Source organism: Alligator mississippiensis, chromosome 2 (genome assembly GCF_030867095.1).
Source record: "Alligator mississippiensis isolate rAllMis1 chromosome 2, rAllMis1, whole genome shotgun sequence".
Taxonomy (NCBI): Eukaryota; Metazoa; Chordata; order Crocodylia; family Alligatoridae; genus Alligator; species Alligator mississippiensis.
In genome coordinates, this window is record NC_081825.1 from 115415254 (window position 1) to 115433530 (window position 18277).

General features: G+C 45.6%; 1 protein-coding gene across 7 annotated transcripts in view; it reads left to right on the forward strand.

Annotated features, from left to right (window-relative positions):
- The first annotated feature begins 7 nt into the window (after positions 1 to 7).
- Positions 8 to 18277, forward strand: part of AFG2A (AFG2 AAA ATPase homolog A) — a 327870-nt gene continuing 309600 nt past the window's right edge. For 5 of the 7 annotated variants that reach the window (XM_019494631.2, XM_019494643.2, XM_059722088.1 and 2 more), the window contains exons 1-5: positions 8 to 116; positions 5206 to 5330; positions 6694 to 6851; positions 14097 to 14203; positions 15412 to 16041. In XM_019494631.2, the coding sequence (XP_019350176.2) occupies positions 8 to 116; positions 5206 to 5330; positions 6694 to 6851; positions 14097 to 14203; positions 15412 to 16041 (1129 nt within the window). Of the gene's footprint in view, positions 117 to 5205; positions 5331 to 6693; positions 6852 to 14096; positions 14204 to 15411; positions 16042 to 18277 lie in introns of those variants that run through there. The other 2 variants (XM_006263434.4, XM_019494639.2) reach the window with 2 other exon arrangements.

An 18277-nucleotide genomic window follows, 5' to 3' on the forward strand; every position in this document is an offset into this window, starting at 1 on the left:
CCCGGACATGTCCTGCCCGCGGGGGAAGGGCCGGGGGCGGCCGGGGCCCGGCGGCGGCGGCTGCTCGGAGCCACGCGTCGTCCTGCAGCTCGCGGTCACCGACGGCACCGGCAAAGGTACCTGGGGCGGCCCGGGAGCGCACGTGGGGCTCCTCTCCGCCTTTTTCCCCTCCTCCCCTTGCTCCCGTTCCTGCCCTCCCCTCCCTTTCTCTTCTCCTCTTCTCCCTCTCTCTCTTCTTCTCCCCTTTTCTCCCCCATCCCCCCTCTTCATTCCTCTCCTCTATCTCCTCTTCCCCTTTTCCCCCTCTCTCACTGCCTCCCCCTTCCCCCTCCCTTTCCCCACTTTCTCCTCCTCCTCCTCTCTTCCTCCCTCCCTTCTTCCTTTCACTTCCCCTGGTCTCCCCCCCCTCCATCTTCTTTCTCCTCCCCCCCTTCCCAGTATCCCTTCAGCTCCCCTTCACCTGTCTCCACAGGGCTCCCCACTTCCCCCGGCCCCTTCTTGCAGGCACTCAAGTCACCATCAGCCAGTGGTTCTCAGCCAGGGCACTGGCCCTGGGGTGCTGAGAGATCTTGCAAAGGGTGCCTGCCACACAGCATTAGGAGGTCTAAGTCTGTTTGAGAAGCACAAGCCCAGGTTCATTTCTGTCTGAAATATACATATGTATAGATCTATCTATGGATCTAGATATAAGTGCATCTATCTATATCCCCTTTCCCCCCCACGTCTGCCCCTGGGTATATAGGTAGATAGATATGAAATATGAGCTCCATAAACAGGAGGATCTAAGGGCCCTGCCACTCATTCAAATTAAAACTGGGTAGAAACCATCTATAGAGTTTGTCACACATTTGCAAGCATTAAGTTTGTAGCTGGTTGGCTCTTTTTAGAGCTGGAAGGGCATTTTTGTCACATGATAATTACTTTGCACGTGTGGCTGGTCTAAATATATTGTCCCATGTAACCATCTGAGGATGAGGAATCCCCAACATACAGGCTCAGTGGCACCAAACTGACTAGCTCTACAACTGAAAGGGACGGTGGGGTAATAATAAACCATAGTATGCATGAGCTATCAGTGTGATGCTGCAGCCAGCAGAACAAACAGTCCTCTGGCATGCATCAACCAATGCATCTCAAGCAAAACCAAGGGAGTGATTCTTCTGCTTTACTCAGCATTGCGCAGCTGGAGTACTGCGTCCAGTTCTGGGCACCACACTTCAGCAAGGACGTGGGAAAACTTGAGAGAGTCCAGAGAAGAGCCACCCGTATGATCAGAGACTTGCAAGCCAAGCCATACGAGGAAAGGCTGAGGGATTTGGCCCTCTTCAGCCTCAAAAGAAGACTGAGGGGGGACTTGGTAGCAGCTTATTACTACATCAGGGGAGGACATCAAGGGATCTTTGAACAACTGTTCATCAGGGCACCCTTGGGGAAAACCAGGATTAATGGTCACAAACTCCTGGAAGACCATTTCAGGCTTAACACTAATAAAAACTTCTTCACAGTCAGGGTGTCCAGACTGTGGCATAAGCTCCCTCCAGAGGTGTGCAATCACCTCCCCTGGAAAGCTTCAAGAGGAGACTTGACGTTCACTTTGCTGGGGTCACCTTACCCCAATTATCTTTCCTGTCTAGTGCGGGGGGACTGAACCCGATGATTTTGCAAGGAGCCTTCCAGCCCCTTACAATCTATGAATTTTATAGTAGATGTAATGGGCACTAGGAGACAGCAAAAGTGCAGAAGGAAGGTTAGCTTGCTTAGGGGAAGGTTAATACATTTAAAAAGGGGAGAGGGTTGTTAGCACCTGCGGATTGGAGAGTTTAGAAGAAATCAGGTTGATCATATCTATCTACATATCCAGAATGGGTAGGGGGTGCAGTGTTGTCCAGCAGTCCCCACTTTTCCCCACCACTTTGATTGCTGGTCCATCCAAAGTTTAAAACAAACTGTCTGGCAGTGGCAGCAGCATTTCTATTCAGGCAGCAGTCAGGGAGTCTGGGACAGCTCCAGCCTGCAAGAGCCAGTTGCAGAAAGGGTGGGAAACCCTTTGGCTGGAGGGGGAGGGAGAGGGGGAGGGCAGGGCCTGAGCCTCTGAGGCAGCCAAGGCCAGGCTCAGACTTGCCCTTTGCCCCCGGAGCATGGAGCTAAGTGGGGCTGTGGTGCAGAGCTGGGGAAGATGGTTGGGGGGCTGAGGGAGTGGGGGGTGCTGCTGGTCCCAGGCAGCACATCGCAGTTGGGAGCAGGGCCAGGGGATGAAGGCAGGGATGCCCCTCGGGGGAGGGGGGGCTTTGCGGGCAAGCAGTGTGGGGCACAGTATGGTGCTGCCTGCTGTGTGCGGGCCGCACGCATGCTGCCTGGCCGCCTGCCCGGGGGTGGTGAGGGGGGGAGAGGGAGGCTGGAATGCGGCCAGAGCATGGCTCTGTGGTCAGCTCTGCAGCCACAGTGAGGGATGGGAGTGTGGGGACTTGGGCTTGGGTTTGCACGTGGCGGCTGCTGCCACTTACTTGGAGGCCTGTGATGGTGGTGATGGCCGCTGCCTACAAAACCTCCCGCTGCTGCTGTGGAACTGTCTGGAGCTGTGCGGCTGGCCGCAGGGCGGCAGCGGCAGCATGGTGGTGGCCGGGCGGCACGCAGCCCTCCCCACCACCCCCCTGTGCTGCTGCCACCGGCTGCACCGTTCTGAGCATGGCTCTGCGGTGGCAGTAGGAGGTTTTGTAGGCAGGGGCAGTCACCGATGGCATGGGCGGCCGCTGCTGTTTACCTGTGGAGTCGCCTGTGCCAGCGGTGACTGCCACTGCATACAAAACCTCTTGCTGCCTGCAGAGCTGTGTGGCCAGCGGCACAGTGCGGGGTAGCGGTGGGGATGGGAATGGCTGCGTGCTGCCCAGCCACCACCACCCCACGCTGTGCTGCTGCTGCCAGCCACACAGCTCTGGGGATGGCTCCACAGTGGCAGCAGGAAGTTTTGTATACAGCAGTCATCACTGCTGGCACAGGCGGCTGCACAGGTAAGCGGCAGCGGCCACCTATGACGGCGGTGACTGCCGTTGCTTACAAAACCTCCCACTGCCGCTGCGGAGCTGTGCTCGGAGCTGTGCGGCCAGCAGCAGCAGCAGTGCAGGACGGGGTTGTGGTGGGGATGGCTGTGTGCTGCCCGGCCACCACCACACTGCCGCCCAGTGGCTGGCCACACAGCTCCGGGCACAGTTCCGCGGCAGCAACGTGAGGTTTTGTAGGCAGTGGGTGTCACCGCCATCACAGGCCTTCAGGTAAGTGGCAGCAGCTGCCATGTATGAGCACCCCCCCCTCCTCCCCATCCCTCACCATAGCTGCAGAGCCGGCCACGGAGCTGTGCTATGGCCACATGACAGCCTCCCTCTCCCCCTTCCCTGGGTAGGCAGCCGGATGGCATGTGTGCAGCCCGCACATGGCGAGCACTACCACACTGTGCCCCACATCACTTGCCTGCAAAGTGCCCCCACAGAGGGGCACCCCTGCCCTCACCTCTTGGCCCTGCTCCCAGCTGCAGTGTGCTGGCTGGGGCTGGCAGCACCCCCACTCCCTCAGCCCCCAACCGTCTTCCCCAGCTCTGCCCCACAGCCCCCAAGCCCCACTTACCTCTGTGCTCCAGGGGCAAAGGGCATGGCTCCGCAGAGGCAGTGCTTAGCTGCAAAGCCGCCCCAACCTGCATGCAGCTGCCACCACCCCGCACTGCTGTGGAGCCGTGCAGCCATTTGTGGGGCATGCTGCTGCATCCAAGCCTCCTGTTTCACCCCCCAGCCGGGTGGCACATATGTGGCCTGCACATGGTGGTTTCCACTGCACTGCCACGACCTGCGCCACTTGCCCACAAAGCTGTGTAGGTGGCTGTGGGACGGTAGCGCAGAGTGCAGTGGCAGAGTTGCAGTGGCGGCCTCTGTGTGCAAACCTCCTGTCAGGCCAGCTGGTGTGTGTAGCCCACAGAGTGGCACCCCTGTCCTCACCCCCTGGCCCTGCTCCTGGGAGTGGGCACAGAGGCACACTCCCCCACTTCTTGATCTACACCCCCAGCACCTTCCATTTCCCCCACCCTGCCCTGCCCCTTCACCCCACACACACTAACCTGCTGCGGTGGGTGTTAGTGTCTGTGTCTGCATGTCTGTGGGTCTGGGGGACTGTTGCAAGGGGCATCAGGAGTGCTGTTGAGACTGGGTGAGGGAGTGCGGGGTACCAGCAGTGCTGGGGGGGGAGGGGGTGCTGTAATTTTTATCACGGATTTTGGGTTTTTAATTAGAGAATTTGCAATTTTTAATCAGTCTCATAACCAGGGATCCTGGTTTTCTCTATCACAGCTTCCTAGATGTTATTGTCTTGCTTTAGAAATATTTCTCCAAAGAGGCACTGGTGCTGTGCTGTTTATTTTTAATGTCCAGCTGCTATGACATTGATTGAATGTAGACTGGTAGTTGGATAGCCCTTTCCGCTTATGTCACTGGTTCAAATTGGTTGTGACCAAAACTGTTTGATGCCTGTTTAGAAATCTAGATGAGCCATACCGAAGAATGTGAAGTAGTTAACTGTGTTAATCTGAAGTTGGGCAGAAGGCAGGGTAGAGATGCATCTGACAGACTATTGATTCTCAACCAGGGTGCCAGGACTCAGGTGCCTATCCCTCCCTGGCTGATCCCTCCTCTCCAAGGATTGGGCTCTCTGCAAGGAGATAAGTACTGTAATATATAAATTAGTTTTTGAAATTGCATTCCGTTCAGTTCACAAAAGTTACTAAGGTGTGCCTCCAATCAATGAGGGGTGCCTCAAGTCCAAAAAATTTTGAGAACCACTGCGATTGACTGAATCAGAGTTGTATAAGCAGTATTTCTGTACTATTCATCAATGTTAGTGGGGAAGAAAACGAAGAAGAGTAAGCACATCTCCAGCATCTTTCATTTTAGTGGTGGTACATGTGTTTAGTGGCCTGTATGAAGTAAATTGGAGATATCTGCTTATACCACAGGAACCCCCAGTGATTCATGCTTTAGTGGTAAGAAAGAGTGGCACCAAAATTGAATGGACATGGATATTGAACAAGCATGTAAATTTCTTCAGTGCAAAGTATTGTTTTGATTGTCATTCTTCATACCTAGTTGCTTCATGTGAATAGGGAGTTTTGTTTGCAAAACAACCTGACCTACAGAATAATGACACATTTTTTTCCTAAAATTTTAGAAGATGACAACATTCCTAAAACATACAGGAACACTCTTGTACAACTAGGACTCAACAGTATGAAATCTGCCAATATATGCATAGGTCGACCAGTCTTGCTTACCAGTGAAGATGGAAAACAAGAGGTGTGATTACTTTTCTTATTTAGCATGAATAAGACAATCTTATATGATTAAATGATGTATTTTAGTTGTTGGGTTTAGGTTGTGAGAGGGGGAGGGTTTAGTGATTTAAATCCAGTGGATTTAGGTCTCCATGCAATTCAGTGCCATTGCTCATTTCACATGAGGATTGAAAAAGGAGAAGAATTGTGTATTTGGGTGCTTTTGCACACCACCCAATTGCTGCATGCCTGGATTTATCCAGTGCCATTCATTGATTAAAAATACTAAACATTATTTCCTCCTATTTAGTTTTTAACAGAAGAAATGACTCCCCACTTTTTATAGCGTACTCCCTAGATAGCATAATGTATGCTTTTTCAATTGTCTACTTATTCTTCAATTTCCACTTAGATTACCAGTGGAGTTTTCCTTGGCATTGTCGAAATGAAGTTCTCCTGTTAAAAACATTTTGGTTCATCCTTAAGTTGTAGTACTGCTGTATGTAGTTTCTTGATTCCAAGGCAAAGTTTTCCCCCTCATTTAACATGGGGAGTGGGGAGGTCCCTTGTCTTGGAATTGAGTATGGGGTGGGGGGCAGGTCAGGATTGGAGTCACAGCTGCTGCCTGCTTCACCACTGCCCTTGAAGCCTCAGTTCATGGTCTCCCTCTCTGCACCCCTCTCTTCTTTCCCTCTAGTGCCAGCACTGCCCAAGCTTTGCTCAGATGCCACCATGCTGGCCCTGTACTGCTGATATGGGGATAGACTGGTGTTGTGCCACAGGCTGCATCAGGGACAGAACCTGCCAGCACCAAAGCAAGGGTAGGGGGCTGGAGGGGGTGGTTGTGGAGAGGAGGGGCAGAGGTTCTAGGGAAGGGAAGAACTGGGGAGTGGGGGCAGGCAGGGGCCTGTGGCTGGTTGGGGGGGGCAGAAAGTGGTAGGGGACAGATTAGATGAGACAAGCTGCCTGCCCCCTGTACCCCTACTGATTCCCTATTGCCTGTCCTCTACTGCCTCCACTCCTGCCTGATCCCCACTGCTTGCCCCCCTGCCACTGCTTTCTCTGCTGCCGTGGTGGTGGGAACAAATTTCAGATGACCCTCCAATAATTAGATTTGTTATAATTTTCCAAGTATAAAATTTATACATTTTCCATATATAGAATTTAATTACTTGGGGGGGGTAGTCATCTTGGATTTGGGTAAATAGGGTAACTGCTTAGCATCTTAACTGTTTGTGATTCATTATATTTTGATCCATTCTTTAATCCCTTGTGGAGTTTGAGTTTAAAAGTTCACCTTCAGAATTAAGAATTGGAGGGAGGGGGAAAGCTCTTAAATTACCAATTGTTTGTTTGTTTGTTTGTTTGATTGAAACTTTCTCTAGGTCTGTACTGCTTGGCCCATTGCAGGCTTCTCAGGAGGAAAAATTGGCTTGAGTGGAATCACTCAGAAGAATTTGGTCGTGAAACCTGGTGATGTAGTCACTGTCCAGCCTGTGGTCGGTGCAGTGGTACAGGCAGAAGAAATCTACGTTAAGCTGAGGTTTGGAATTTTTCTGTGAATGCTAGCTACTGGTAGCCATAGAAATCTGTTTTGTAGAGATCCAAATCTGCAAGATGCACCTTTACTTTCCATTTGAATGGGACTGCAAGTGTGAATGAAGTTAAACACATTGGTAAATGTTCACAGGATTGTTGGTTGTAGCCATGTTGGTCTAAGGACATAGGCCTTAGATCAGGTCTTAGGCACCACCAGGTTCTTTGGGTAGATGTGATATCTTTTATTAGATTAACTAAATAGTTAGAAAAAATTTTTTTGCAAGCTTTTGGGCACAAACACCCTTCATCAGGGATCAGGAGACTGCTGGTGTTCTGTGTCTTCTGAGGTAGAAAAGAAGCTAATTTACAACATTCAGATCTGTGAAAATACAGATGAGTGGACGTTTAGAAGACAATGGGTAGAAATAGGAGGGGAAGGAGTGAAGGGAGGGAAACATGTGAAGGAATACAAGTGGTCAGCTGAAGGCAGGGTACCTGAGGCATCAGGCAGGTTGTAATTTGTCATAAATCCAATGTCTATATTAAGTCCATGGGAATGGCACGCAGCCATTCCCATCCCCACCACCACTCCGCACTGTGCCGCTGCCGCTAGCCAAACAGCTCCGAGCATGGCTCTGCGGTGGGAGCAAGAGATTTTGTACGCAGTGGCCGTCACTGCTGGCATGGGCGGTCCCACAGGCAAGCGGCAGCGGCTTCCCGTGCCAGCGGTGACGGCCGCTGCCTCCAAAGCCTCCCGCTGCCGCTGCAGAGCTGTGCGGCTGGTTGGTGGCAACGACGCAGCGTGGGGTGGTGGTGGGGAGGGCTGCGTGCTGCCTGGCCGCCACCATGCTGTCACTGCCGCCCGGTGCCTGGCCGTACAACTCCAGGCATGGCTCAGTGGTGGCAGTGGGAGGTTTGGTAGGCAGCGGCCATCACCACCATCACAGGCCTCCAAGTAAGTGGCAGCAGCCGCCACGTGCAAGCCTGAGCCCAAGCCCCCACACTCCCATTCCTCACTGTGGCTGCAGAGCTGACCACAGAGCCGTGCTCCGGCCGCATTCCAGCCTCCTTCTCCCCCTCCCCAGGGCAGCCGGTTGGGTGGCACGTGAGCAGCCCGCACATGGCGGGCACAGCGCCCCGTATCACTTGCCCCCCTGACAGATGGGCATCCCTGCCCTCACCCCCTAGCCCTGCTCCCAGCTGCGATGTGCCGCCTGGGGCCAGCAGCACCCCCCACTCCCTCAGCCCCCAACCATCTTCCCCAGCTTTGCCCCACAGCCCCACTTACCTCCGTGCTCCAGGGGCAAAGGGCAAGTCTGAGCTGGAGCCCAGCCTTGGCTGCCTCAGAGGCTCAGGCCCTGCTCTCCCCCTCTCTCTCCAGCCAGGGCTGGGGGTTTCCCTCCCTTTCTGCAATCGGCTCTTGCAGTCTGGAGCTGTGCCAGCCTGCAAGAGCTCTTTGCAAAAGCGGAGAATCCACGGATTTCTCTGCTAAAAGGAGAAATTCTCATTTTCTCTGATAAAAACAGGGAATCTGTGGTTTTCTCCGTTTTTCCGTGAGAAACTGAAAACCTGGATCCCTGGTTATGACAGACTGTCCTTCCCTGGAACCTATACAGAAAATCCCTAAACAGTTTCAACCCATGCTAGAAAAAAAGACTGTATTTTTAAAGAGATCTTTCCAGAACCACCCATCCTAGCCTTTAAATAAGCACTGAACCTCACTAACCTTATCACCAGAAGCAAACTTCCAATGACACAAATCACACTGGATGTAAAACCCGCTAACGCATCTCCACCAGTCCCACAGTAACTACACCCCACAACAGAACCATCACCATTCCTGGGTCTTACCTGCACCTCCAGAAATGTAACAGATCTCATCCAGTGCACCAAGTGCCCTGATGGAAAATATGTAGAAGAAACCAAGTGAGAACTGAGTACCAAAATGAACGTACACCGAAAATCCATCAAAGACAAAAATGGGGAGAAGTTGCTGCTTGCCTTTTAGTCCCTGGAGTCACCCTGGTCCAGCAGAGGTGCATAGGGCTGCTGCTTCTGCCCCTCACATAGGTCAGAAGGGGATGGGAGGAGCAGCAGCTCCTTGATCTTCAGTCATTCCTCAGACTGGGTTACCTGGTATAAGGAGCAGGCAGGGGGCTTTGTTCTACTGCTCCAGTCCCCCTGGGAATTAGGAGGACTGCTTCCAAACCTTTTCCCATCACCCAGTCTCAAGAAGGCACAAGGAGCAGGGCAGAGGGTGTGGTTGCAGGCTGAACACCTATATGGCTCCCTTTCCTGGAAACATTTCTGGTGGTGGAAAATTTCCATAGCTAGAAATGAACACCTGTTCATGGTCACTGTTTGCAGTTTCCTCTGACTTTTCCTACATGCCCCCATGCAAAGCTCCTTCTGTCTTACTTCTCGGGGATCTTAATTTGCATCTCTGTGTAGAATGCAGATTGGAGGATCTAGCCCAGAAGAGCCTCACTTGAGAGCAGCAGTGCCATATCCAGGTTTTTAGTATGGTAGTGGGATATGTAAACGGAATGAAAGGGGCATGGAAGTGAAAGGGGCAACTGTATCTCGAGACTTTCAGTGCCTGGTGTTTTTCTTGAAACTGAACTTCTGGATTCATAGTTTCATAGTCATTAGGGCTGGAAGGGACCTCGGAAGATCATTGAGTCCAGTCCCCTGCCCGAAGGGCAGGAAGTCAGCTGGGGTCATAGGATCCCAGCAAGATAAGCATCCAATTTACTCTTGAAGGTGTTCAGTGTAGGTGCTTGAACCACCTCCGGTGGCAGGCTGTTCCAGATCTTGGGGGCCTGGACAGTAAAGAAATTCTTCCTTATGTCCAACCTGAAACGGTCTTGCTGGAGTTTATAACCGTTCGACCTTGTCATCCCTTGGGGCGCTCTGGTGAACAAACATTCCCCCAGATACTGGTGGTCACCCCTGATAAACTTATAGGTGGCCATCAGATCACCCCTGAGCCTGCACTTTTCCAGGCTAAAGAGCCCCATAGCTCTCTGCCTGTCGTTGTAAGGTCTGTTTTCCTGACCTTTGATCATGCGTGTGGCTCTTCTCTAGACTCTCAAGCTTCTCCACATCCTTTTTGAATCGTGGAGCCCAAAACTGGACGCAGTACTCCAGCTGTGGCCTCACCAAGGCTGAGTACAAGGGGAGAATGACGTCCCGGGATTTGCTTGAGAAGCATCTATGGATGCAAGCCAGTGTTTCGGTCGCTTTACTAGCCGCAGCATCACATTGCGGGCTCATGTTCATCTTGTGGACAATGATGACCCCCAAGTCTCTTTCTTCTGTAGTGCTAGCCAGAGTAGCACTGCCGAGCCTATAAGGATGCTGCAGGTTTTTCCTCCCAAGGTGGAGAACATTGCATTTTTTAGTGTTAAACACCATCAGGTTCTTGTCCGCCCATTTGCTGAGCTTGTCCAGGTCAGCCTGGATTGCCCTCCTATCTTCAGGTGTGGATGCTTTGCCCCAAAGTTTGGTGTCATCAGCAAACTTGGCCAGTCTGCTTCTGACTCCAATGTCTACATCATTAATGAAGATGTTGAACAGTATGGGTCCAAGGACAGAGCCTTGGGGGGGACCCCACTGGTCACAGGTGACCATGACGATTGTCTTCCATTAATTATCACCCTCTGGGTCCGACCACGGAGCCAATTTCCCAGCCAGCAGATCGTGGTGGACCCAAGGCTACAATTGGCCAGTTTCGCCAAAAGGTGATCATGGGATACCAGATCGAAGGCTTTTTTGAAGTCTCTTGATTTGTGTCAGAAGCTTAATTGTGCCTTAAAAAAATTTATAGCCATCATAGTTTTAGGGAAAAGCTTGAAAACATCAACATTAAAGATAAATTAGAACACAGCATTCATTATATATTTAGTCTCTTCTAACTGGAATGCTTACTCATGCCATCTGACCACTTGGCTTAGGTAGTATACCTAGCCCATAGACAAAACAACTGCTTGATGGACCATCTCCTGTTGCTTCATTCTGTGGGTGCGTCTACATGTTCATTAATGCACTTTAGGTAATACGCATTAAATCTTGTATCTCCATTGTGAGGTACTAGAAAAATGTGCATTAACCTATTTTAATGTGCATTAGTTAAAACATGTTTTTTGTGATGCTTTAATGTGCATTAAAATAGGCTAATGCTCATTAAAGTGCATGTCTAGACATGCCTTATAAGAAGTAGGAGACATGGGAGCAGAGTATAAGATTGGGCAGGGATGGGACAGAATAATCTAGGGCCAGGATGGAGGAGTGAAGGAGCTGGATACAAGGTAAAGGCCCTGGAAGCATAGTAAAATAGCTAGAAAACAGTGCCTCAGGAAGAGGTGGAAAAGTGTGTTCATGTGGGAGCAGAACGTGTACCTCTTGGTAGTATCAGGGGGAATGTTTAAAAGAGAGTGCCCTAGGAGGTGCCTGCTGGGTGGAGATAGTGATGGAGGAAAGTCATCCTCCTGCTGAGGAAAGAGGGACAGAGGAGGGAAGACACCCCTCTATGATTCTTTGTAGTTTCTTACATTTTAAGTTTTCAACTTGGAAAATGTAGGCAGACATAGGGAATTGGATAGGGAAGGAAGCAACCCACAATGGTCATGGGCTGCAAATCATGAAAGTGTGTGAGGTTTTTTTCTGCTTGTTTTGTTTTTATTTTTGCTTTAATTTATAATTCATCTCCTGATGTGTTTGGTGGTCTCTTCCTTGATTTTTTTTTTTAACTTTGTGGTGTTAGCATTTGAGGGAGTTAGCATTTGAGTTGATGGTGAATGCTTGAGTCCAAGTGCAGATGTTTCATTTGCCTTTTAAAGGTTTATAATATAATATTTATTACAAATGTTTTATGATGGTGTTTGTGAACTGTTTTCTCCTGTCCCCATCGCAAACTTTACATTTTGGATTTAACTACTTGCTTTTCCCTTTTGAAATGGGACAGACAAGCCATTTGGTTCTCAAAAAGGGTTAACTGCCAACATCTGGATACTAGAAACTACCAACATTTGGATACTAGAAACTAAAGCAGGCTATGCCAGTGTTGATACCATGATCAAGCTCAGTCTAATTTAATCATTATTAGTTGGTTCTGGTGCCTGTGCTCATACTTTCATGATACTGACTCCCTAATGGTCAGCTTACTTTTTCGTTTTTCCTAGTCAGCAAAGTAAAACCAAACTGAACCAAAATGACAACAACAAAATGCACGACAAACTGCTTTATGGTGTAGCAAAGGAAAGAATATCAAAAGTTTGCTTAATGTTGCATTAACTTTACCAACTTAAGTGACTGACAATACTTCTTTCATATACAAAGTAGATATTTTAAATTATGCAAATAATTACAGAAGCAGTTTTTTGTGATATCTTTTATTGGACCAACTGCATTGTTGGGAAAGATGCTGGACAACATTTTAGGGACAAAGTGCCCTTATCCAGATCTGAGTAGAGGTAGAGGTCTCTTCAGGTAGGACCTTTCATGGTAGAGGTCCCAGGCCCAAAGAAGGCTACTTTGTCATTGAAATGTTGTCCAACATCTTTTCTTACTGTACAGCTTGTCCAATGAAAGATGTATTGAAAGCAACTTTTTTCTCATACATTTCCTTGTCCATCTTCGCTACAACACACTATCTGTGTGTCATATACATGTAGTAGAACATACATCTGTGAACTTTTTGTAGAAAAAGATTTTCCTTAACAGAGAGCACTGCCAAAGAGTATTTCATAATTTCTGGAATATTTTCAAAACTTTTCCTGACCTGAATGTTGAACCTTTTTCTGAAACCATGTTCTTTCCCATGATCTCATATTTGTTCTGAGGGCCGATCTTCTAGAATTACTGTTTTTATATACTACTATATTGTAAAACACAAATGTTGGTTTTCTGGATTTACTCAGGTACAGAAAACAAAGACTGATATGTCATATTTTAAGCCACTCATTACCACAGACCTTAACACTTTCATTTATTTTTTTGTAAGGATATTAGGTTTTTACAATAATTAAATACAGATTCCTGGATCCTAGGACTTCCTGATCCAGTAGCCACTTGGTATACAGGCTTGATTGTGTGTACAAGTGATATGTGCCAGTGACTTTAAGGGGACTGCTCTCATAGGTCTATTTGATTACGTTTGTTGATATTTGCAGTATCAGGACTGTGATGACTTGAAGTACTTTTAGAAAAAGTTACAGTAAATTTTTTTCTAAAGTTTGCTTCTTGCTCATTAACAATTTTTGAAAATGCTTTTTTTTTTTTTTCATCAATGGCTTGAGATCGCCATCTGTGGATCATGATTTTAATTGCAGCTTTTTTATTTGGGTGTTCTTGTTTTAGTCAAATTTAGGTGTATTTTATGATGATGATATGAAAAATAGTAATGCTTAGTTCTTATGTAGTGCTTTCCATTACTAGATTTCCCATGTTCTTATAGGGGTAGGTTGATTTCATTTTATCCATTTTACACATAGGTATCAATCTTTTACTGTAAAGATGGAAAAAGATAGTTTCTAATTTATCATCTACAAATATTTCAAGGGTGTAAATGAAAAATGTAGAAAACATTATTTCTTATGTTTGTTGGCAGAAAAGTAAAACGAGATGAAACTGAGAGGGAAGAAAGGTAGGCTAAATATCTAGAAAGATATCTGAACAGTGGATCCTTTTGAACAGTGGGATTGGGTTGGGTGGGAGGTGGTTTAGGTTCCCTCTCTTGAGTTACTTAAACTTTGACTGATAAACTAAAACCAGAAAATATGCTGTAGGGAGAACCTTGCATTGAACAGTAAAGGACTAGGGCCTTGATCCTGTGAACATTTGTGCGACTAACTTGAGAAGTGTGCGCGCCTCCAGTGAAGTCAGTAGACGGCTCGTGTACGTATTTGGAGAGGTATAAATGAAAACTTCAATCTATAACTTTAATTCAGTGAATGTAGTATTAAGACTCATAAGCCAGGAGACTAGTTCGTGACATACATATCATGCTTGTCATTTTAAGGAATGAAATCTGATATTTTATAAAATAATAGAAACAACTACAAATCTGTAAACTGAAAATTAGCTGCGGGACAAATATATTTACATTGTATTTATGATTAGACAAAATGAGTTAAAAATTAACTTGTTGTTTGCCCTAGAGATCCTTCTCTTTGTACAGTTTAATTATATACTTCAAAGTAATTCACTGAAATTATGAATAATTGTGACATTAATATTTTGTCTTTAGTGCTGTTTGTAGAATGGGCAAGGATTGTAAAAGAAACTTTTTTCACAGAGACAAAGACACCTGTGTTAATGCTGAAGAACTGTCTGCCTGTCTTTTGATAAATCTAGGTAAGAGGTTTTTTTGGTTTTTGGATATATATTTTTTTGTAATAAGGTTGCAGGCTTTGGAGAGTAGAATACTGGATTGAATACTGCTGATCAGATGTTTAATGTCAAAATTACTTTTTCCTTCCAAATGCATTGTCTTAGGAGAGTTATACACTTCCTACATTTTTAGTAGCATTCATTTGGAACTAAACTGTCTCTTTGTCCTATTAATATCATACTATGCTTGCATGAATCAGAGTTTCAAGTCCATCATATCTCATTTGATTTTGAAGTATCTAGCAGTCTTTCTTGTTCTTCTGGAATATTGTCTAATGCTCTCTATAATTGCAGTTATCCATTTATTTGTCATGGGGAGTTGGGGAATCAGTTTTTTTTTCATGTACATAATAGTGCTCAATGTATCAGTAGCTACATTTAATTTGACACCCTTATCCTCTTTCCATGCTGATTATGTGAACAAAGCTGGTGCTCTGTGTTTGATACTTAGCCATGAGGGAACTTGAGAGGATAGAATGTTTTACACAGCTGCTTTCCCATCTACTCAACTATTTAATTCCTATCTATGGAAAGAAGGCCTGGATTTACTTGACTAGTAGATTACAAGTAGTAGTACAAGGCCCAGAAGTTTAAAAATTATGAATCGGTTCCAACAATGTCAAGATGACATAAAAAATAATGGCTTTGGGGAAACTTTTATTTGTTGTCTTGGTTTTGAGCCTTTACTGTGTGTTTGGGTCATATTTCCAAGCTTATCTCCTTCAACTGTGAAGGCAAACATTTAATTTTTTTACAGATCCAAGCTAAGATTTTCTCATAATCGCATCACTCCAGAAGCTGTGGCTTTGAATAAAGTACAAAGTACTGTGAGGTTGTGAGCAGCACTGATGAATGGAGAATTTTTGTTTCTACAGTGCCAGTTCCTTAATCTGTAATCTTTTAAAGTTACAGAGAGCATATAAAACAAAAAAAAAATGCACTAATGACCAGTGATTTAGAATGTTTATCCACTTACAGCCTGACTAGATTGGAAGTGATTGTTTTAAATGAGAAAACTCTATTCTCTGTCTTCCTTTCTTTTTGTCAAGTGACCTTTCCCTGGGACAAGTTAATTTGTGCCACTTGTGGTGCAGGTGTATGGTTTGAAAATTGCTGTGGGAAACTTAGGTTAATAGACTTTTGTTTTTCTTTAAAATTTTATCTCGTTACAGATGGGAAGATAGTATTGCCAGGCAACCTCTTGCCCCTCACTTTCTATGGTAGACCTTGCAGCCTGGTGGTGATGAAGGTGAAAGGAACAGATGGGGCCCTGTTGGAAATGCAGGGCAGTAATGCTTTCAACAAAGCACAAGAGACAACCCTTGAGAAGTCTGACTTGGAAACCAGTGCACTAAATTTATCCTTACAGCTCAGCAACTTGGACATAGAAGACAAGCTAGAAGATGCACTTACCAGTACGCCATGCAGATCAACAGATCAGTGTTCATCAGTTGCATCCAGTGATACTATAATAGGGGCTGAGCAGGTTTGTGCTCAGGTCAATGAGCTATATGATGAGCAGAATGTCAGAAGCCTCATTGATGGTTCTGAATCAGCTGGAGAAGTCCATGAGAGAATGCTGCTGCATGGCAAAAAAGGAGCAAAATGCAATTCTGATACATTTTACTTCATTTCTTCAAGAACAAAGGTCAATTTTATTGAGACTTGGCCCACTGTGACAGAACAGGATTGTAAATCCAGAGTTACCTATGATATGATAGGTGGTTTAAGCAGCCAGTTAAAAACTATTCGAGAGACAATAGAATTGCCTTTGAAGCAAGCTGAACTGTTCAAGAGTTATGGTATGATGTTTAAATATTGGCATACTCTACTTAATACAGTGTTTTTTCTTTAATTGAGCACTCCAATCATTATGTGCTGCTATTAATTTATATTTCGCAGTGTGTGAGAAAATTTATATTTCTCAGGGTATCTTCACACAATAGAAAAATTAATGCACTTATTTATTGTGGCAACTTCGATGAAAAGTATACTACTTGGGACATTCTATAATAAGGCTGGACAGCATATAATTTTTAAAAATATAATTTATATCATTATATAAAAAATTATATAAAAATCACATGCTGTCCAACCTTATTATTGAATTTCCCAAGTAGTCACCTCACCTTTTATATACGTGTGCACGCGCGTGCGCGCGCGCACACACACACACACACGTTCTCTCTCTCTCTCTCTCTCTCTCTGACTGTATGTGTTCAGGTATGTATAGCAGATATAGATATTATTTATTAAGGGGCATTGCTCCCCAAGGTTTGGATCCTCTATTTTATCTCTACAAGGCTTGCTCAGATGTGTTATTCATTTCACCTTCTTCTAGTGTAAAGATGCAGTGACAGAGTAACTACCTTTTGTCTGAGGAAGATTTGAAGCATCACTTTCCATCACACACAATTTTTTTCATTCAAACACTTCTTAAAATGGCGCTTAACAGAAATCCAAGTCTTCTCTCCTCTGCCTATCTCCTGAAAAATGCTACTTCTGCTGCTCCCTCATCCATACTGCTTTGGTCTTGACTGAGTCTTGAATTCTGATCCCTGCTTAACTTTGAATTAATGTTACTGCTCTCCTGTCATAACAGCCATTTTTTTTACTCTTTGTTAGTTCCATACAGAAGTGCAGTGACATCTTGTGAACTTCTATGGCTTTGGAGAGTTGTGAATAAGAACATTTGATTTATGTCTAAATCTGTCTTTGTGTTGGGGCTTCTTAAATTAGTACTAGTGTGGGATTTTTTCCCCTCTTAGGTGTAAACATTGGATTTGTCCTGTCTTGGATATAAAGAAAATTGGGTTACCCTGTTTCACTTCTACCAGGCTTTCTTTATTGAGTAATTTAATATTGTTCCCCTAAATATATGAACAGGGAACAAAATACTGGCCTGCAGTTCTTAAATTCTGTCAAATATGGATTTAATATTTCTAAGATGTGTGAGAATCCATATCATTCAGAGCTGAATTAATTAAAAATGAAACAAATCACTAAATATTAAATTGTCACCTTGGTTATTATTATCTGAAGATACTTTTAGGAAAGAGCATATTCCATTCCACAGTTTCTTCTGTGTACAGAAAAGTAGCCATAAGTTTAAATTGGTTATTATTTTCTCATAGATGAAATCACATTGCTTGAGATATTATAAAACAAGTTTAGATAAAGTTCTGAAGAATATGTCATAGGAAATTAATCCTTTATTTTCATCCATAATTTCTTATAAGAAAGCTAAAATTTTGAGGGAAGTTTTCTAGAGCAGGAATATAGGGAGATGAAAATGTGGCATGATTGCTACTTTTACAAGTTTTGGAGTAAACCCCATCAGTTACTTTGACCCCTGAAACAGTTCTGGCCAAGAGATTGCGCTCAGTTGAGAAGAGCCTATAAAGGAGTCAAAAATATCCAGGTCTCACCCTTGGAGGGACCACACTTATAGCAGCAGTAAGAGGCTTCCTTGCCTTCCTGTAGCATTGCCCAGAGAAATATGACTTCCAAACCCATGAATCAGCTGAGAGTATGTGGATATAAGGTAGAGGTTAGAGTTGTTTATTGTAGAGGCCTTCTGTATAGTTTATCTGACTTGCCTCTTTATGTGGTCATCTTTTATGGGGAGGGGGATCTCATGGATCACAGAGGTAATCTGTATAAGACTGTGATGAATATGTCAGTTTATACTGTGTAGGGGTTCTCGGTGGGTTTCCAAGGCATGGTATTGTGGACGCTCATATTCTGTTTTACCAGTTCCTGACCTTCAGGCCTCCCACATTTTTAAGATACACCATCTGTTTTCCTTTGGTCAGGGATGAGGTGCAAAACCAGCCCTACGCCCCTTCATCACTCCACAAATGGATTTGCCTGATTGTGGATATTTACACTGGTAATTAACCTTGAATAGGTGGCTATCTGCATAGGAATTGCTATAGGAGATCAAACCAGACCATTGGTAAATATGGTCCAGTACCCTGGTCAGCAACAGATGCATTACAGAAGTATGCAATAAATCCAGTAGGCTGTGTGATGCTT